This window comes from Chrysemys picta, chromosome 2 (assembly GCF_011386835.1).
Source record: "Chrysemys picta bellii isolate R12L10 chromosome 2, ASM1138683v2, whole genome shotgun sequence".
NCBI classification, from domain to species: Eukaryota; Metazoa; Chordata; order Testudines; family Emydidae; genus Chrysemys; species Chrysemys picta.
The window spans coordinates 288463289-288484520 of NC_088792.1; the positions used below are offsets into that span (position 1 = coordinate 288463289).

Consider the following 21232-nt stretch of genomic DNA (forward strand, 5'->3'; position numbering starts at 1 on the left):
AGGAAAAGGGGGGGTCGGGGAGCTTGGGGCCTCGGGGCCCCCCCCACTGCCCCTGGGAGCCTCAGCACCCCACACACACCCCCGTGCCCCCCAGCCGCTGCCAGATTTCCTCTCCCAGGGGCACCCCACCCCCCCACTTCTCTCATCTTCCTCCCCACCACATTCTTCCTCCCCCCACCCTGGGGGGCAGGAGAGGGGCCAGGCCTGTAAAGAGGCAGTGGGGGGAGAGGGCAGAGAGGACAGGGGTGGGGAGGGGGATGCAGTGGTGGGGCAGAAGGAACAAACCTAGGTGGTGCAGTGGGGGGAGGAGGCAGATGGGATGTGGGGCTGGGGGCAGGGCTGGCTCTACTGTTTTTGCCGCCCCAAGCAGCGCACCGAATTGCCGCCGCCGTGGAAACGCGCGTGCCGCCCTAACGGCACACGGACCGCCCCCGCCGTCCGCGGCGGCAATTCGGCGCGCTGCTTGGGGCGGCAAAAACACACGGACTGCCGCCCCTTGCAGACTGCCGCCCCAGCCCCTGCTTGCAATGCTGGTGCCCGGAGCCGGCCCTGGCTGGGGGGTGCAGTGTGGGGGAGCAGAAGGAACAGGCCTGGAGAGGAGGCAGTGGGAGGGGAGGCAGAAGGGACAGGCCTAGGGAGTGGAGTGGGAGGTTGGGGTGCGGGACTGCAGTGCGGGGACAGAAGGGACAGGCCTAGGGGAGGAGGCAGAGAGGACGGGGCTGGGGTGGGGGACAGAGGCAAAGGGGACAGGGGTGGGGTGGGAGTGTCCTTCTCCTCACCATCCCCGTGCGCAGCCGTGTCAGCTCCTCCTCTCGCTCCTCAATCTGCTGCTTCAGCTCTTGGACCTGAGGGAAGGACACACCTGGCGTCAGGCTCCCCCCTCCCCAGGGGCTGGGCGCCACGGCCCCCTCCCCACAGACAGGGGCACTGCCGATGGAGGGGCGCAGGGGCAGGGCAGGGACAGCCCCGGGGCCTATGGGGCTGGCTGGCGGGTGTGAGCCCAGTGCCCCCCATGGCCCAGAGGATGAGGCCGGTGCCTGTTAGCCGGAGTTCCTCTATAGCTCGGGGCGCTGAAGGGACGGGTTCTCACCCCGGGGCTCATCCATCCCTGCCCTGCAAGCAGAGATCCCACCTGTGGAATCGTCTCCATCCTTGGGGTCTTCTCCCCTTCCCGGGGCTCTGCTGTGGGCCCCGCCAGCCTCTCCTCAGCAAGAGCATCATTCCCGCTGGCGCACCTACCAGCAGCGCCGGCCCCTGGTTCTCACCTGCAGGTCGAAGCTCCCTGCCAGCTGCTGCTTCCCCTTCTCCTCCTCTTCCAGCTGCTGCCTCAGGCCTGTGATCTCCTCCAGCAGCTTGTTCCTCTCCCCCTGCAGAGCACTGATGGACTCCACCAGCCGGTGCACGCCCACGGGGGACACAGGCGGACATGGGTACAGGGGGCAAGTGGAGGGCAGCTTCATACCTGGGGAGGAGGGGCCATAGGCAGTCACTCCTAGGACATCCATGTGGGCACAGAACTGCTGCAGGGGCAGGTGGGCCATCTGGGGAAGGGACGAGGGGGATGGGGAGATGCAGCCCACCATAGAAACAGCCTGGAGACAGAATCACCCTCCCTCAGTGAGGGGCAGGTGGGTAAATGCTCAGAGGGGGAGAATAGATGTGGGGGGATGTTGTACAGATATTTTGGATGGGCGGGTAGATGGATGAGTGTATTGCATGGATGGATGGTGGATTAATGAGTGGGTGCATTGCATGGGCGAATGGACGATGGGCGGATGGATGAGTTTGTTGGGTGGATGGATGGATGGTGTGTTGAATGGACACATGGATGCGAGGGTTGCATGGATGAACAAGTGTGATGGATGGATGGATGGATGGATGTGTTGGATGGTTGGGCAGAAGAATGAGTGTGTTGGATGGATGGATGGATGGATGGATGGGTGTGTTGGATGGTTGGGCAGATGGATGAGTGTGTTGGACGGATAGTTGGTTGTGTTGGATGGTTGGGCAGATGGATGAGTGAGTTGGATAGATGGATGGACGGATGAGTGTGTTGGATGGATGGATGGATGGATGGATGGATGGATGGATGGATGGATGGATGGATGGATGGATGGATGGATGGATGGATGAATGGATGGGCGTGTTGGATGAGTATGTCGGGAGGAGGAGTGTGTTGGATGGATGGATGGATGGGTGTGTTGGATTTATGGGCAGATGGATGAGTGTGTTGGATGGATGGATGGATGGGTGTGTTGGATGGTTGGGCAGATGGATGAGTGTGTTGGTTGGATGGTTGGGCAGATGGATGAGTGTGTTGAATAGATGGTTGGTTGTGTTGGATGGTTGGGCAAATGGATGAGTGTGTTGGATAGATGGTTGGTTGTGTTGGATGTTTGGGCAGATGGATGAGTGAGTTGGATAGATGGATGGACGGATGAGTGTGTTGGATGGATGGATAGTTGGTTGTGTTAGATGGTTGGGCAGATGGATGAGCATGTTGGACGGATAGTTGGTTGTGTTGGATGGTTGGGCAGATAGATGAATGTGGTGGATGGATGTGTTGGATGGTGTAGTAGGAAGAGAGCCTGAGACATAAGCCCTTGTATCAGAGGCCTGGTATGAGGCAGGACCTGCTCACACAATCTGGCAAGAACAGGGTTAATATTGCAGAAATACACATTCCTAAGAAGTGCTAGGCACAGAGTGCTTACACAAACACATCCCGATATCAAGTGGCACCACAACATCCCGATATCAAGGATGGTACAAAAACATTCCCCAAGGAGAACAGGAACACACTGACCCCTCCTAAAAGATAAGGTCAGGATGACAGTACGTAATAGACAACAAAGAGTCCTGTGGCACCTTATAGACTAACAGATCTATTGGAGCATGAGTTTTCGTGGGTGAATACCCACTTCGTCAGACGCATGTAATGGAAATTTCCAGAGGCAGGTATAAACATGCGGGCAAGAATCAGTCTAGAGATAACGAGGTTAGTTCAGTCAGGGAGGATGAGGCCCTCTTCTAGCAGTTGTGAACACCAAGGGAGGAGAAACTGCTTTTGTACTATGTAATAGAGATGTTTTGATCTAACCAACATGTACAAGGTGATGGGTGATAATTCACCACGTCAGGGGGCAGTAACTATGTCAGAGGTGAAATAGGGAACTTGTTTGTATCGGTGTATAAAATGGTACCTCAGAGGGAGTATCTTTGTCTGGTCTAGGGAGGAACAGAAAGTCCCACCATTCACTGAGCTGGTCCATTGTTATGGGCATACATGTATTAGTGGTCCAGTAGTCTGCGGGATACTAGTACTGTGCTTCGTCGACAATAAACCTGGCTGGGTGCCTTCATCCCCTAACAGATCTTGTGCTCATTGGGCGATTCGCTCAAGGTCTGCTCTGCCAGCTGTCTGCACAGGGCTGGGGTGGCACACAGAGGGAACACACACATGCAGCCAAATATCTATCAACATCTAACCACAGATGGATGAGTGCGTTGGATGGATGGACGGATGAATTCATGGTGTGTTGGATGGATGGATGGAAGGGATGGTGGATGAGTATTTTGGATGTGTTGAATGGACAGGTGGCTGTATTGGATGGACAGGTGGATGGGCGTGTTGGATGGCTGGGCAGATGGGTGGATGTGTTGGATGGATGGGCGGACATGTGGCTGTGTTGGATGGACAGGTGGATGGGAGGGTGTGTAGGACAGACAGGAGGATGGATGGATGAGTGGGTGAGTGTGTTGAATGGATGAATGACTGGACGGATGTATTGGATGGGTGGGTGGATGAGTATTTTGGATGGACGGGTGCATGGGTTTGTTGGATGGATGGGTAGATGGATGGGTGGGTGTGTTGGATGGACAGGTGGATGGGTGTGTTGGATGACTGGGTGTGTTAGATGGCTGGACAGCTGGGTGGGTGTGTTGGATGGTTGGGCAGATGGATGAGTGTGTTGGATGGACATGTGGATGTGTGGGCATGTTGGATGGATGAATGGATGGACCAGTGTGTTGGATGGGAAAGTGGATGAGTATTTTGGGTGGATGGATGGAGGGTGTGATGGATGTGTGGGTAGGTGTGTTGCATGGACAGGTGGATGCATGGGTGGATGGGTGTGTTGGATGGATGGGTGGGTGTGTTGGATGGGAGGGTGGATGAGTATTTTGGGTGGAGGGGTGGGTGTGCTGGATGGATGAATGGATGGACAGGTGTGCTGGATGGATTGGCAGATAGATGTGTGTTGGACGGATAGATGGATGGTGTGTTGGATGGGTGGGTGGATAGTGTGTGGGATGGATGGGTGGATGCATAGGTATGTTGAATGAATGAATGAATGAATGAATGAATGAATGAATGGACAGGTGTGTTGGATGGGAGAGTGGATCGGTATTTTGGGTGGGGAATGGTGTGTTGGATGTACGGGCAGATGGATGAATGTACAGGCAGATGGGTGGGTGTGTTGGATGGATGGGTGGGTGGATGGTGTGTTGGATGAGTGGGTGTGTTGGGTGGATGAGTATTTTGGGTGGATGCGTGAGCTGGGGTTCACTGGTTCATCGGGTCACTTCAGAAGATGAAGTCTCTTCTCCCTCCAGCAGAGCGTGGTCCCTGCAGATCAGTCTCCATGACTCATTCAGTCCTTGGCCTCTCTCCAGAGGCTGCCAACAAGGGGCCGACTGACCACCACTCATCACCATTTCGTTTGGACGCTGCCCCTTAGCCAAGACCCTCCAGCACACTCGGCCTCCAGCGGCCCCATGGGGCAGCCACAGCTGCCTGACAGATGGCTTTGAGCAGCCACCATCCTAGAGGTCAAGGGCTCCACCCTCCACCCCCCTATTACCAATCCCGCTCCATGCCCAACTGCCAGCCAGGTCCCCTCCCATCACCAGTGCAGCCACCTTCCCGCATCTCCACGGCTGCAGCACGCCCATCACCCTGGTCCTCAGGGACAAACTCAGGAGCTTCTCTACTCTGTTGTCTTCAGAAGGGAGAAATTCACACAAGGCCTAACAAGGCGTAGGCACTATGGGACGAGGTGGGAGGCCAGCCAACGGCGCCCAGGCCTCGGCGGGACCCCAGCTAGTGGCGCCCAGACCTCGGCGGAGGCGGGACCCCAGCCAGCGGTGGGAGGCAGGACCCCAGGTAGCGGCACCCAGGCCTCGACGGAGGTGGGACCCCAGCCAGTGGCACCCAGGCCTCAGTGGAGGCGGGACCCCAGCGGCGCCCAGGTCTTGTGAATTTCACCCCCGAAGCCCAGGTTGCTGCTCGTGGGCGTTGCGGCGGTCGGGGCGAACGACTCCCCACCGTGCAGCGTCTCCATGACGTTCTGCTGCTCGCAGATGACGCCCTCCAGGCTCTCGATGACGCTCAGCTTGTCCTGCACCTGCTGCCTGTAGGCCCTCCTCAGCGTCCGCAGCTGCTTCCGGCGCCGGCTCTCCTCCCGGCGTAGGCGGGAGCGGTACTCCCCGGCTTGCTCCTGCAGCCGCTGCATCTGCCCGTAGTGCTCCAGGAAGGAGAGGAGGTGGGACATCACCGAGATGAGAGGGGAGTCGGGGAGCTGGCGTGGGAGCCCGTGGGAGGAGCAGGGGGAGAGGGGGGACGGTTCGGCCCGAGTGAGATGGTGGGATGGGGAGAGAGGAGCGACACAGCAGGTCGCAGGAGCACATGGGATGTCGGGGGGATGAGGGGAGTGGTTCGAAGGAGAAAAGAGAAGACAAAGCAGTTAGCGCAGGCAGAGGATGGGGATGGTTTGCCTAGTGGGCAGGGTGGAGGCCAAGGACTCAGGAGACCTGGGAGACCCTGTCCCTGCTCTGCCACAGACCCTGTGTGACTCTGGAGTGGGTCACTTCATCCACTGCGCCTCGGACCCCCATGTGTGCAGTGGGGCTGGCTCTGAGCGACACCATCGGCGACGGTGAGGCACTATGCCCAGGGGCCAGAGCAGGTACCCCCGCCCCCAGCAGCCTGTGCAGCCCCTGCGGCTGGCTGGCGCCATCGGCAATCGCACACCAAGAGCAGGGGCCCCGTGCGCTGTCCACAGCACATTTAGTCAGGGAGAAGGGACTCGCCCAAGGTCACCCATGTAGCTGGGTAGGAAAGGCGGCAGCTCAGACTAGCCACCCGAGTACAGCAGGGGGGGGGGCACAGGGCAGCCCCCCCCCGTGCTCCCCCAGCTACACTGCTGTGTTTAGCACCAGTGCGAGCAGAGCTAGCACGTCTGTCCATGTGGGCTGGGAATCGCCTCCCGGCTCAGATCCAGACGTGCGCTAAGTGCTGCCCCAGAGCCTGGGCACAGCGACAGCGGCACCGGGAACGTCGGGGCAGAGGGGCCCTTAGGGCCCGGTTCATGGCTGCCCTGTGTCTTGTCACTGAGGCCAGCGCTCCCAATGGCAGCGTTCTACCCACGCTCTGCCAGGCTGCGCCAGGCCCTTCGGTATCACCGTGACGGGCGCTATCCAAAACCAGGCAGGTGGGCACGGAGCCAGGGATGGGCAGCGCCGACAGATTCCAGAAACCCACACACACTCCACACCGAGTCCATTGGGCCCCCCTGTGGTCTGAGACGCACGGTGACCAAGGAGACACAGGGCCTGGGTCCCTCCTTCTCTGCTCCAGGCCCCAGCATCGCCCTTCCAGGGAGAGGAGAGAGCTGGGAAAGCTCCCGGGTGGACAGGAGTGCTGGCCACTGCCTGGTAAATAGCCAGCAGCGAAGCGAGCAGAGTGGAGGACAGGGACGGGTGAGCCCTGGGAGCTGTCTGGAGGGATGGCTCTGAACACGGCCAGTTCAGATCTGACGCGGTGGGTCCTGGTGTGACCCAAGAATCCCGTCACACCAACTGTCGAGGGGGTCCCAGCAATGCCCCGATGCTGGCTTGTGCGTTCTGGGTCCCCACAGAGTGAAATGTCCACACAGATGCTGCGTAAGGGGCTGTGGATGTCCAATGACAGCGTGCGGGTTTTCTGCCACACAAGGGACCTTTGTTCACCTGGCTCTCGGGCGGGACGTGAGCACCATAAGCTAATACAGCGGCTACCCACGTACATACGAAGCCAGTGGGGAGATGTGCAATCAGCGGGGAAGCGGCACACAGGGAAAAAAAGGCCCGGTGCGTTATCCTGCTCTGAGAACAGACACTGAACTCTGGGGACGTGAGCAGAAGGCAGAGACGACGCCCCACATCCTGCACTTAGGAAGGAAGCAGGCTGGGCATTTACGGTCCTGAAAACGGGATCTGAACCCCCCTTGGCTGAGACTCGGCAGAGGGGTTTGGGGGTGAGATACGCTTCGCTGGCCGGCAGCTTAGCCTGCTGAGTGAAGTGCAGCTCCAGAAAGCGTGCTATGATTTTGTTTTACAGGTAACCTTTCGCTTCTATTATTCTCCCTCGCCATCGCTTGGTTCTTTGGCAATGATCTCACCCTTGCTTTCACTATAAAGATCCCTCAGTGCTGTGATATCACACAAAGAGCGGATCCTGACTCTCACAAACAGGTGTACATGTTGGTCCCTGGGGGACAGCAGGCCTGGTACTTGTGGGAGTGTCCGTGGAGACCGGGCTGGGCCCGACAGGGGCTCGGGGACTGGGTGCACCTCCTGTTAACCTGCAAGGCAAGGTAAGGGCTGGCACAGCCTCGAGGAGAGGGTGGGGTCAGGGAGTGGACACCCAGCTAAGCACAAGCAAGACTCCCCCAACACAAGAGACCAAGGCGCCTTCCCAGCTCTGGGCACCCTGAGACCCATCACACCTGGCCACGGCTGTTTGTGTTTCATGCTCCTCATTGCCATGGCGACAGGAAGGCAGCGGGTCTGATGGGGAACGCGCCCAGATTTACCTTCCCACCAGAGGCCTCTGTGTCCGCTGGGCAGAGCTTCCCCTCGGCAGCTTCCCGCTTGAGGGACAGGAATTCGGTGAGCGGGGTGGTGGCATCCTCCAGAAACCCGCTGTCAGGGCCAGCCTCCTCCTCCTCCTCCGTGCCACTGCCTCGGTCACTCTCGGAGCTGCCTGCAAAGGCAGGGAACAGCGCTGGGGTGGGGGGAACAGCGCCGGGGCACCCCTTGGCTCCCCCACTGTCGAGATAGCTGTGCCCCAGCCCAGTGGCACCCCCTCCCCAGTGTGAGATGCATCGCCCCCAACACCCTGAACCCCTTCCGGACACGGGGGGGCAGGGGGGACCTGTCCCAGCTCACCAGCCCGGCATGCACTGATCTACAGCCAGCACCCGCCCCACCCCACCCCCTGCTGCTGGGCCACGTGCAAACCGGACCAGCCGCTGTGGCACGGGGAGGGGAGAGGCGGCTACGCACTGTCCAGCTCCGGCAGCTCCGGCCACAGCTCCTCACACAGCCTGCGCCGCCTGGGCGGCTCCACGGAGAAGGCATCCGGGCCCTGGAGAGCAGGAGGGGAAGGAAACGTCTGTCAGCAACAGAAGCCAGGCCACAGACGGGTCCTCAGAGCCCCTGACCAACCCCGCCCCCATGGAAGGGTCCTCAGAGCCCCCCCGACCAACCCAGCCCCCCCCCCCACGGAGGGGTCCTCAGAGCCCCTGACCAACCCCACCCCCATGGAGAGGTCCTCAGAGCCCCCCCGACCAACCCAGCCCCCCCCCTCACGGAGGGGTCCTCAGAGCCCCTGACCAACCCCACCCCCATGGAAGGGTCCTCAGAGCCCCCCCGACCAACCCAGCCCCCCCCCCACGGAGGGGTCCTCAGAGCCCCTGACCAACCCCGCCCCCATGGAGAGGTCCTCAGAGCCCCCCCCGACCAACCCAGCCCCCCCCCCACGGAGGGGTCCTCAGAGCCCCCTGACTAAATGGGTCCTCAGAGCTTTCCCCGTCACCATGGACGACACCTCAGAGTCCCTCCAACTCCTCCCTCCTCCACAGATGGTGATTCAGAGCCCCCCGGAGCAACCCCTCGCCACGGATCGTGTCTCAGAGCCCCTGACCTCCCCTCCCCTCTGCCACAGATGGCACATCAGTGCCCCCCCAGACGCCCCTCTCCACCACAAATGGCCTCACAGAAGTCCCCATGGCACCACCCCTTCATGAACAACACCACAGAGCTCCCCACCCCCCGAACACTCCCCACCATGGCTGCCCCCCCCCGAACCCCTCTGGGCACAGACAGCCTCCCCCATGCCACCCCCACCACTGTGCCCTACAGATCCTCCCAAGAAACCCCCCGCCACAGACAGACCCATAGAGCCCCCCTCAAGCACTCCCCCACCACAGACAGCCTCCCCACACACCCCTGGCTACAGATAGCCCCATAGAGCCCCTTCCTGGCCACCGAGAGCCCCACAGAACCCCCTCAAGGACCCCCGCCAGACAGCCGCACAGAACCCCTCAAGGACCCCTGCCAGACGGCCCCACAGAACCCCCTCAAGTACCCCCGCCAGACAGCCCCACAGAACCCCTCAAGTACCCCCGCCAGATGGCCCCACAGAACCCCACAAGTACCCCCGCCAGACGGCCCCACAAAACCCCACAAGTACTCCCCCCCCCACCAGACAGCCTCACAAACCTCCTCAAGTACTCCCCCCCGCCCCAGACAGTCCCCGCACCCTGCTCCCCACATGCCCGGGACAGAGCTGACCCTGCTGAGTGCAACTGATGCCCTGAGCCGGATCCATCTCCGTGCTGAAGCTGTCTAGACACCGGGAACGCTCCCGGATCGCTCCCTTAAGCACCCCGTGCCCAGGGCCCTGACTACACCCCAAGACCCGACCCTCTCCTACCAGGCCTGGCTGGGGGCACCAATGGGGCTGGGGAACAGCAAGGTGCTGAGCTAGCACGATGGGAACCCTCCTAATGGGGAAGAGCCGGCCCTTCCCGGGTGCTGCCCCCGCTAACGTACCCCACGGATGAGGGCGCACACCCGTTCCCCCTCGGTGCCCGGTGCACAGAGGACGAGCAGCAACTGCCCAATACATGTGGGTCTGGGGGCCGGCAACGGGACAGAGCTCAGCAAGGCCAGGGCACCTGACGGTGCTACCTGTCCTCACAGCGGGCAGCTGGCACCCCCTGCTGGAGGAGTCGGCATTGCACCCAGCACCGGCTGGGGTGGGAGGTGCTGCCGTCTGGGTATTGCTCTCTGGGGGTGCTGGGAGAGCCATGCCCCAGGGTGGGCTGCTGCAGAGCTGGGTGCCTGAGCGGGTCAGGGGCTGCACACCGCACACAGGGCAGCACAGAGCCTGTGTTACACTGGGGGGCTGGGGGATGCTTTGATTTAGACACAGAGACTAACCCTGGACCTTGATCACAACTGCCCACACCTCCTGCCTCTCACCCCCCCGACCAGCCCGCACGTGAGGCCTCGTGCATCCCCCTTCCCTCCACACCCCCTGCGTGTGTTTGGCCCCCGGGGGGGCCGACACTGCTCTCCATCCCCCGCCCCGTCCAAGCTGTCAGACGAGAGCCCTGCCCATCCTAAACCCAACACAGCAGCACCAGTGCCGGGGAACTGCCCGCCTCTGTGCCCCCCACCAGGGAGACAGACCCACAGCGCAGCAAGTCAAAGTCTGAGCCAGGCCTCCCTGGACAATCGATACAGCCCGGCTGGAAACAGCGCCAGCTCCCTGCTAACGAGCTGCAGCCGAGCCAACCTCGGAGCCAGCTGCGCAGAGCGGAGCCGAGCGGGAAAACGGGAGAGCGCCAGAGCCGAGATGCCAAGGGGCGGAAATGGGGCAGGCTCTCAGCACCGCCCTATGGATCCAATCAGCCCTCTGGCAGGGGAGATCACGCGGCCTTGAGGGGTCAGGCCCCCATGCTGCCGGGCCCCTTTGGAGAGAACTGACCCCCCAGCTGCCAAAGCACCAACGGAGCCAGCCTGGGCACACCTGGCGCGCACATCCCGCCCCAGCAGAGGGGCCCAGCCTGGGAACGGCGCACGAAGCTCTCTGCCAGGGGAGCACGAGGCTCGGCCAATGCTCCTGGCCCTGGAGACGTGTCTGGCAAGGCCCAGCGGGGCTGGGCGCCGACCCGCGGCTGTGACTGAGGAGGGGTCAGAGATTGGAACAATTGACGTCTATTCAAATCACAGACAACGGCCCTGCTCCCAGCCGCCCCCAGTGCGGAGCAGGGGCCCAGGGCAAAGCGGGCAGGGAAAGCCGGGGCCCTGCACCCTGCTGACAGGTGGAGGGAGACCCAGACCCAGACCCCCTCGTGCCCCGGGTGCCCCCCAACTAACTGCCATGCTGGGCGGGGGTCAGGAGGGCGAATCGCCCCAGTAGGTACCAACGGAGACGCCTGCACCCAAACACGCCTCACCCCCCCCTCTGTGCGTTCAGGACCCATGCGGTTCCCCTGTGCAGGGGGCAGCTGGGGGGGTGCACGGAGGGGGGAACCCACTGCACCATAGTGGGGGAAGGGGGCCAGCAAATCCATAACTATCCTGATCCATCAGCTAACCTTTTGCAGGTGTGTAGGGGTGTGTAGCATCCAGGGGCAGTACTGCCACCCAGAGAGCTGGGGAGAGGACCCGGACTCAGCCCTACTGGCCCCCCAATACTCCCATCATGCACCCCATGTGCTCAGACTGTGCACCAGGAGCAGGACTGGGCCCCAGGGGAGGTGGCAGAAGCTGGGGGGAGGGAAGTGCCCCATGGGTTCCAGCAGGGCTGCCCCCCTTCCCCTGGGGGGTGGATCCCTCCCCTCAGGGCCTGGCACCTGTGAGCCAGCATGAGCCGCCACCTGCACATCTGCTGGGATGGCTGAGCCGGGCACAGGGATGCCACACCCCGTGGGGGTGAGCTCGGGCGCTGGGAGTCAGGGTAGTGGCAGCATGGGGCACCCCAGCGAGGGGAGGGGTGAACGAACCCCAATCTGCTGTCCTCTGCGCTGGGTCCGCCTGGGACCAGGAGGCTCCTTCCCCTCCCCTCAGTGCAGACAGACCGACCCCTTCAATCCCGGCGCCTGTTCCGAGCGGGCCCTAGCAGGCCGGGCCCCTGCCCCTGAAGCCACACCCTCCCCCGCCCCTACTCACGGCCCTCGCACCGCCAGTCTCTCCCGCCTCCTTTCCCTGGCGCTGTCGTAACACGCTAGTGAAGCAGGGGTCATGTCTCTAGGGGCTGGTCCTCAGAGAGGATAAGAGCCTACTGCTGCTGTTGGCTGACGGAGGGATTCCTTTAGCTCAAGTGATAGGGACCTTCGCTCTGGTGCTGAATCCACAGCAAAGGACGTCACCGAACCGGATCCCGAACAGGGACCCGAACACCTGCACTGCCATCCCTTGCCACGCTCCAGGCACAGCCAGTTCGGGGATTAGCCCGTGCGTTACCAGCCAACACTCAATAACAAGCCTGGGCTAAAACAGGGGCAGGGTTAGCGTTGGCATAGGGATTCCACCTGGCGCCAGCATGGGACGTGGGAAATCCAGGCCCGTCCATCAGCCAGGGGACTGCCTCAGCACCGGCATCTCCAGCCGCTGCCGAGGGCTGCGGTGGATTCTCCATCCCTGGACATTTTTAAATCAAGCATCCGAACAGGAGTTAACGCAGGGCACTCCTAGGGCCCAGACGATAGATACAGAGATCTCACAACGATCCATCCGGGCCCTGGACTCTCCGAATCGATGGAAATCGCTACTGGCCCAGGAGTGAAAACACCAGAGTCCTGCAGTGGCCTTGGAAGAGATGTCAACGGGACAGAGGACATTTGGGGCAGGGCACCTGTCCCCCACGTGCCCCCGAGAGCTCTCACCCCACCACGCTGGGTGCAGGATCCTAGAGATGTCACACGGGCCTTGTCTGTCAGCCTGGACAAGGATAAAGTCAACGGGCCAAGTGCACAGCTGGGTCAGCAGGTTCAATTCCCCCTCCAGCAGGGCTGAGGTGCCCCCGTGCCCTCCCCCTCGACCCCTGGCTCTCCACCTCCCCACTGCCAATTTCAGCCACTTCACTGGTACTGCCAAGTGCCCTGGCTGCTGGCCGAGTTAATCTCCAGAACCAAGCTGTGCCCGGGGCTGCTCTGCCGGCACCGATGGGATTTGGACCATGGGTCCCCTCTGGGCTGTTGCCCATTTTTGGCTCTGGGACTCCTGCTGCCTTCTTTTCCAGGGGAAGAATCTCTTGCTACCTCCAGGAGCTTGAGCCAGGGGACAGAGACGGCAAACTGAGCAGCACTTCGCCCCCACTCAGGATACAGGGAGCGGGGACTGTCCATGAGATGGAAATACAGCAGTTACAACTGATCCGAGAGCCACTTTTCCCCACACGCGTCGTTAACCTGTGGAACTCAATGCTACCAGACATTATTGAGCTTAGCAGGATTCAAACCAGGGCCAGACCCTTCTAAGGATCATTACCCCAGCCATGGTTACCCATTGCAAAGGCTATAATCTCTCCTGGTCCGGGGCATCAGCAGCCCCTAACTGAATGATGGGGGGTTAGGAAGAGACGCCCCCCGGACAGGTTATTCCATAATCATCCAGTACCAGGTGCCTTGTGCCTTCCTCTGGAACGGCTGGGGCTGGTCCCTGTCACCGACAGGAGAGACTGAGACGATCCCTGGCCTGTTCAACCTGCCCATTCCTATGTCCCGAGTGCTGACCCAGACAGACCGGAGGGGCCACTAACCCCATTGAGAAAACAGTCACAGCTCTACAGCAAGGCATGGCGAGCAGGAGGGGAGGGGAGGGGCGTGCCTGGAGCCCCACCTAGCCTGAGAGCAGGGGCTGCCCAGCTGGGGAGGGGCAGGTGGACTCACTCAGTCAGCTAGCTCCTTAGTGCACCAGGAGGGGGAGAGGACCTAGGGTGTGGGCTGAGCAGTCAGGAGTGGGGAGCCGACCCGCACGGGGAGAAGGACTGAGCTGCTCTTTACGTTCTCCTCGGGACCCCAGGACCGGGGGACTCACCGTGCACTTTGCTAGGAGCTGGTTGGGAAAGGCGCCTGCTGCCAGGGAGACGGAGCGGGTGCACAGTTACCATGGCAACACGTGCCTTTGAAATTCCACCATGGAATGATGGAGACAGATCGACTGTTACTTCAGGTTCCCGTCACTGCAAATGATCTCTGGGTACCCCCCACCCCCGTGCCAGGAATAATGGGGATCCATCCGGTCAGGGGTAGACGCCCCCAAGTCTGCCTGGCTAGGACTGGGGTACCCTCCCTCCACCCCTTCCCATGCCGGCAGTCCCCTGGGCTGGACCCAGCAGCGCCAACACTGACCTGGTTTCCCCCAATCTGAAGAGCTCCCTTCCCCTGGCCCGCCAGGCAGACACAACAGCCGCAGCCAGACGGGCTTTCATCTCTGCATCCCACGAGAGAAGCAACCGTGGCTGGGGGTGAACCAGCTCCCTGCTGCGGCTACCCGGGCACGCAGCGGCTCGGGAGCCAGGCTGCCGGGGACCACGCCAAGGGGACAGGGGGCAGAGATCCGGGGCAGGCAGTGCGAAGGGCCGTGGGGCTGGGAGTGGAGGGGGAACGACTGACACTCCCAGGACAGAGCGGTCCCACTCGGGCAGGGGACAGGGTCAGTAACAAAGTGAACAGTGCGAAGGGAGCGGAACGGCCCATCCTGGCGGGGCAGGTGGCAGCTTCCCAGCCCTGCCCCTGGCCTCCACCACGGCCTGGCACCTGGGGAGTCTGCTCAGAAGACGCCCAAGACTAGCCTGGCTGGGGGGACAGGGACTGCAAACCTTATGGGGGCGGGGAGCCCAGGGCTGGGGTAGTAGGGGGCTGCGGGTTAGGACTGAGGGGCATCGGCAGAGTTGGGGGGAGCCCAGGGCTGGGGTAGCAGGGGGCTGTGGGTTGGGATTGAGGGGCACTGGCAGAGCTGGGAGCGGGGGAGCCCAGGACTGGGGTAGCAGGGGGCTGCGGGTTAGGATTGAGGGGCGTTGGCAGAGCTGGGAGCGGGGGAGCCCAGGACTGGGGTAGCAGGGGGCTGCGGGTTAGGATTGAGGGGCGTTGGCAGAGCTGGGAGGGGGGAGCCCAGGGCTGGGGTAGCAGGGGGCTGCAGGTTAGGATTGAGGGGCGTTGGCAGAGCTGGGAGGGGGGAGCCCAGGGCTGGGGTAGCAGGGGGCTGCAGGTTAGGACTGAGGGGCGTTGGCAGAGCTGGGAGGGGGGAGCCCAGGGCTGGGGTAGCAGGGGGCTGTGGGTTAGGATTGAGGGGCTAGGGGGATAGCAGGGACCACCGGGAGCAGGGCTGGGGAAAGCCAGGAACCCCAGCTCAGGTATGTGCAGAGCACCCGGTGACAGTGAACAGCTGTCAGGGGCAGGTGCTGCTGGGGGCATGCAGAGCAGCTGGGTGCTGAGTCGGGGGGGGTGCAGAGGGCACGGGGGAGGGGAGTACTGGGGCACAGCGGGGGGGGTCCTGGGGGCAGAGTCGGGGGGGCGCCGAGGGCACGGGGGAGGGGAGTGCTGGGGGCAGAGTCGGGGGGCGCAGGGGGCACGGGGGAGGGGCTGGGAATAACTCCACCCTTTGCCCTCCCCAGAGTTGGCATCGGCAGCTCCCCCCCGTGTCCCGCACCCCGGGGCCAGGCTCTGCTAACGGGGTCCCCGTGGCCCCGCCTCACCGCTTGATCCGATCCAGAGACGGGCCGGGGCCGGGGCTAATCCCAGCGGGGGCGGCTCAGGATCGTCTGGGGGACGTGACCCTGCCCGAGGGGTGCCGGGGTCCCCCCCCGAGCTCCTACCTGCGGCGGGGGGAGCGGCCGCGGGCCGCGGCGCAGCAGCGCGTACACGATGTAGACCAGCAGCGAGTAAAAGGCGAACATGGGGGCGCGGGGGGGGGGCTCCGGGGCGCCCTGCCCAGCCCAGCCCGGGATCCCCACGCCCGCTCCGCACGCCCGGCAGCTGCAGCGCCCGCCCCGGCCGAGCCAGCCGCAGCGCCTCGGAGCATGCCCAGTGCCCCCGCCCGCCCCTGCGCTGCGGCACCGGCGGGGCCCGGGAGGAGCCGCGGGGAGCCGCCCACGGGCCGCCAGACACGGCCCCCCCCGCAGCCTCACCGTGCCCTGGGCATGGGAGAGACATGGGCACCCCTCACACCTCCTGGTGCCCTGGGCATGGGAGAGACACGGGCACCCCTCCCACCTCCTGGTGCCCTGGGCATGGGCAAGAGACGGGCACCCCCTGCAGCCTCACCGTGCCCTGGGCATGGGAGAGACACGGGCACCCCTCCCACCTCCTGGTGCCCTGGGCATGGGAGAGACACGGGCACCCCTCCCACCTCCTGGTGCCCTGGGCATGGGCAAGAGACGGGCACCCCCTGCAGCCTCACCGTGCCCTAGGCATGGGAGAGACACGAGCACCCCCTGCAGCTCCCCTCGCCCTGGCCATGGGGGAGACATGGGCACCCCTCCCAACTCCTGGTGCCCATCACTTAACTCACAATGGACCATGGGCATGGGCAAGAAACGGGCACCCCCTGCAGCCTCACCGTGCCTTGGGCATGGGAGAGACATGGGCACCCCTCCCACCTCCTGGTGCCCTGGGCATGGGCAAGAAACGGGCACCCCCTGCAGCCTCACCGTGCCCTGGGCATGGGAGAGACATGGGCACCCCTCCCACCTCCTGATGCCCTGGGCATGGGCAAGCGACGGGCACCCCCTGCAGCCTCACCGTGCCCTAGGCATGGGAGAGACACGAGCACCCCCTGCAGCTCCCCTCGCCCTGGTGTCACGGAGTATTGGGGAACTCAGGGCCCTGCACCCCCGGCTTCCTGCGATTCACCATGACTCTCAGCCAGCCAGTAAAGCAGAAGGTTTATTTGGATGACAGGAACACAGTCCAAGACAGGTCTTGCAGGCACAGACAACAGGGCCCCCCTCAGTTAGGTCCAGCTTGGGGTCCCAGGGCATCCCAGCCCCCCCCTTTGGGGGGTCAGAGCCATCTCTGCCTCCCAGCCATCTCTCCAGCCTCCTTCCAGCCTGCTTCCAGCACTCTGCCTTCAGCGACCCCTCCCACAGCCTTTGTTCAGTTTCCCGGGCCCCGGAGTCATCTGACCTCCAACCCCCTCCTGGGTTCTCATGTTACAAGCTCAGGTATGTTCCCTTGGGCCGGCTCCCATCCCCCGATGCAGACCATCCTAGTCACACTCCCCTGTCAGCATTCACACACCCCAGCAAGAACAGTCCCAGTTCGTCACATCTCTCCCCCCTTCGAGACCGAACTGAGCAGGGTCACTTTAGCCAGTGACCCGGGGAAGTTCGAACCTACCCCCGTTCCCATGGATGCCCCCGCATCCCTCCAGTTCCTTGGTGAGAATTACACCAGGCCCCTTCCGTTCCACGCCCCCCCTTAGGTCGGGGGTGCTTGATGGCACTCGCAGTTCGCATGTGGGAAGGTTTATGCGGCCTGTGCCCTTTTCCCACCCCCATACCTCTGGGGTTCCAACTGGGCTGTGGTCTTCTCCCAGCGCTCCAGTCTGGAGGTCTGTGCTTTGGGCTCTCTTGGTTTAGAGCCGCCCTTTTAACCTTGGCCACCCTCTGGAAAGGATCCTTTATGCTGGGCAAGGGTCCTAAAGCTCTTTTCCCCTTGTCCCAGGCCTTCCTCCCCCTCTGACAGGGGTCACAGGATCCGCAGTACTGTCGGACAGTAACAAAGACCCCAGGCCAGTAAAAGCTCCGTAGCAGCCTCTGCTGGGTACGCCAGGTTCCCTGGTGCCCTGAGAGGGGAATGTCATGGGCCCGGCACAGCAGCTGGCGGCGATACTTCTGGGGTACCACCAGCTGCCTCCTGATCCCCCCTGACTCCATTTTCCCTGGGGGAGCCCATTCTCGGTACAGGAACCCCTTCTCCCACAGGAACCTTTTCCGGCCACCTCGTTCCATGGTCTGTACCGCATTGAGGTCGGCCAGGTCCCTTATCTTCCGCAAGGAGGGGTCTCTCTGTAACTCGGCCTGGAACTCAGCAGCTGGGACAGGGATGGCCACCTGCTCTTTCTCGCCCGCTGGGTCCGAAGCTGCAGCCTCCCTGAGCCGCGTCCCTGGGCGTTCCCTCCCCACCAGGTTAGGGTCCTGCGCCTCAGGCAAGGCACCCCCCCCAAGGCCAGGGCGCAGGGCCCCTCGCCGGCTCTGACTGCGGGTCACAACCAGTGCCTTTTGGGGGTTGCTTGGCCAGTTCTCCAGGTCCCCCCCCATCAATACCTCAGTGGGCAGATACGGGTGTACCCCCACATCCTTGGGGCCCTCCTTGGCCCCCCACTTCAGGTGTACCCTTGCCACGGGCACTTTGACTGGTGTTCCGCCCACCCCCGTCAGGGTCAGGTAGGAGTTGGGCACCACCTGATCTGGGGCCACCACCTCGGGCCGGGCCAGCGTCGCCTCTGCGCCCGTATCCCAGTATCCATTGACCTTCCTCCCATCCACCTCCAGGGGAACAAGGTACTCTCTCCGGAGGGACAGCCCCGCGCCCACCGTATAAACCAAAAACCCTGAGTCTGGGGCATCCAGCCCCCTAGAGGAGCTGGCCTGGGGCCCTTCTCTCTCTTGAGCAGTTGATAAGCTGCCAGCCCCTCTTGCGTGAGAAGCCTGCCCCTCGTCCGTCTGGGCCTCTACCAAGTTAACCCTATGCGGGTTCGGTCTGCTCAGTCTGTCCTTGAGCTTGGGGCACTGGGCCCGAACGTGGCCTCTTCGGCCGCAGTAATAGCAGCTCATGTCCTGTGGGTCCCCTCGAGCCGGTCGGTTGTCCCTGACGCTGGGCATTCCCCGTGGGAGGGGATTCCCCATATTCCCTCTTTGGGAGGTCCCAGGGTGACTCTCTCTCTGCATCACGGCGGGCCTGTTCCTTTGGGGCTCCTCCCTGCCACCCCCTGACCGGCTCTTTACAAACTCATCAGCCAGCTGCCCGGCGTGTCGCGGGTTCTCTGGCTTTCTGTCCACCAACCACAGCCTCAGGTCGGATGGGCACCGCTCATACAGTTGCTCCAGTACCAGCAGTTTAATCAGGTCCTCCTTCGTCTGGGCCCCACCAGCCCACTTGCTGGCGTATCTTTCCATGCGGACGGCTAGTTGCAGATATGAGATCTCAGGGGTTTTATCTTGACTCCGGAACCTTCCCCGGTACATCTCAGGAGTCAGCCCAAACTCACGTAGCAGGGCCTTTTTGAATAGTTCGTAGTCCCCTTTCTCTGCCTCTCCCAGTTGGCGGTACAATGCCACGGATTTGGGGTCCAGTAAGGGGGTAAGGACCCGGAGTCTGTCCGCGGGATCAACCCGGTGCAGCTCGCAGGCCGTCTCAAAGGCCTCCAGGAAGTCATCCATGTCCTCCCCCTCCTTGTATGGGGCCATGATGCACTTATCAAAGCTCCGTGCAGTCCTGGGTCCCCCCTCACTCACCGCAGCCGGGGGTTCGCTGCCCCTCAGTCTCGCCAGTTCCAGTTCATGCTGACGCTGTCTCTCATTCTCCTGTCTCTGTCTCTCTTCATGCTGTCTTTGTCTCTCATTCTCCTCCCGTTCACGCTGATGCTGTCTCTCTTTCTCCTCCCGTTCATGCTGACGCTGTCTCTCTTCACGCTGATGCTGTCTCTCTTCATGCTGTCTCTGTTGTTCACGATCCTCCAGCTCCCTCAGTTTTAGCTCTTTCTCCCATTCCAGCCAATTCCGCTCCCCGGATGCCGAACGTCGCCGGGAGGCTCCTCTGCTGGCCGGCGGGCTTCGCCGGGGGGACCCCCTGCTGGCCGGGGGGATCACGGCGCCTTCGGTATTTGCTGGGCTCCTCCCCACCCTTCCCCTAGGCATAGGAAGGAGGGGTCTCGGGAAGCCCTCAGCAGCCGGCTGACCACTCCCAGCTGGGACAGACACTGGTGCCTGCGCTGCATTTGCCAGGCTGCTTCCCTGAGACACAGGGATCAGTTCATTCGCGCGATCTTCCGCCTCCAGCTGGGCGATGAGCTGTTCTTTGGTGAGCCTCCCAATGCGCAGCCGCCTCTGCTTGCACAGCTCCACCAGGTCGCTCTTAAGCCGCTTGGCATACATCTTCCTGCTGGCCACTCACCGGCCTGTGTGCTCACAGCTCCCCACAGTTTGCAGGGGGCCCCCTAGTGTGCCAGCCCTTCTCGAGGTCACCACCTCTCTGCCAGGGTCGAGCTGCAGACTCCTCCGCCCCTGGGACCACTCGCTGTGATCCCACGGGGGACCCTGTTACTGCAAAAGTCCTTCTCGCTGGTCACACACTCCCAGGGGTAATAACCGTCTCTCTCCCACTCTTCAGCAGGCCTGGTCCCCGTCAATCCCCCTTCGTTTTACTGCTCCCCAGTCACTTACTGCAGGAAGCGCCGTCCACGGGGTGCAGTAGATCCCACCGCTGCCACCAGTTGTCACGGAGTATTGGGGAACTCAGGGCCCTGCACCCCCGGCTTCCTGCGATTCACCATGACTCTCAGCCAGCCAGTAAAGCAGAAGGTTTATTTGGATGACAGGAACACAGTCCAAGACAGGTCTTGCAGGCACAGACAACAGGGCCCCCCTCAGTTAGGTCCAGCTTGGGGTCCCAGGGCATCCCAGCCCCCCCCTTTGGGGGGTCAGAGCCATCTCTGCCTCCCAGCCATCTCTCCAGCCTCCTTCCAGCCTGCTTCCAGCACTCTGCCTTCAGCGACCCCTCCCACAGCCTTTGTTCAGTTTCCCGGGCCCCGGAGTCATCTGACCTCCAACCCCCTCCTGGGTTCTCATGTTACAAGCTCAGGTATGTTCCCTTGGGCCGGCTCCCATCCCCCGATGCAGACCATCCTAGTCACACTCCCCTGTCAGCATTCACACACCCCAGCAAGAACAGTCCCAGTTCGTCACACCTGGCCATGGGAGAGACACAGGCATCCCTCCCACCTCCTGGTGCCCTGGGCATGGGAGAGACATGGGCACCCCTCCCACCTCCTGGTACCCTGGGCATGAGAGAGACATGGGCACCCCTCCCACCTCCTGGTGCCCTGGGCATGGGCAAGAGACGGGCACCCTCTGCAGCCTCACCGTGCCCTGGGCATGGGAGAGACATGGGCACCCCTCCCACCTCCTGGTGCCCTGGGCATGGGAGAGACATGGGCACCCCTCCCACCTCCTGGTACCCTGGGCATGAGAGAGACATGGGCACCCCTCCCACCTCCTGGTGCCCTGGGCATGGGCAAGAGACGGGCACCCCCTGCAGCCTCACCGTGCCCTGGGCATGGGAGAGACACGAGCACCCCCTGCAGCTCCCCTTGCCCTGGGCATGGGGGAGACACGGGCACCCCTCCCACCTCCTGGTGCCCTGGGCACATGGGAGACCCAGCAGCCCCTGCAGCT

The 21232-nt window shown here is 62.6% G+C and overlaps 1 protein-coding gene across 1 annotated transcript in view; it reads right to left on the reverse strand.

Annotated features, from left to right (window-relative positions):
* KIFC2 (kinesin family member C2) overlaps positions 1-15858 on the reverse strand; it is a 33412-nt gene extending 17554 nt beyond the window's left edge. Inside the window, 6 exon segments of the mRNA XM_065586408.1 lie at positions 780-845; positions 1266-1462; positions 5327-5579; positions 7854-8023; positions 8326-8407; positions 15653-15858. Of these exon segments, the coding sequence (XP_065442480.1) occupies positions 780-845; positions 1266-1462; positions 5327-5579; positions 7854-8023; positions 8326-8407; positions 15653-15733 (849 nt within the window). The 5' untranslated portion in view covers positions 15734-15858.
* Positions 15859-21232: the final 5374 nt, after the last annotated feature.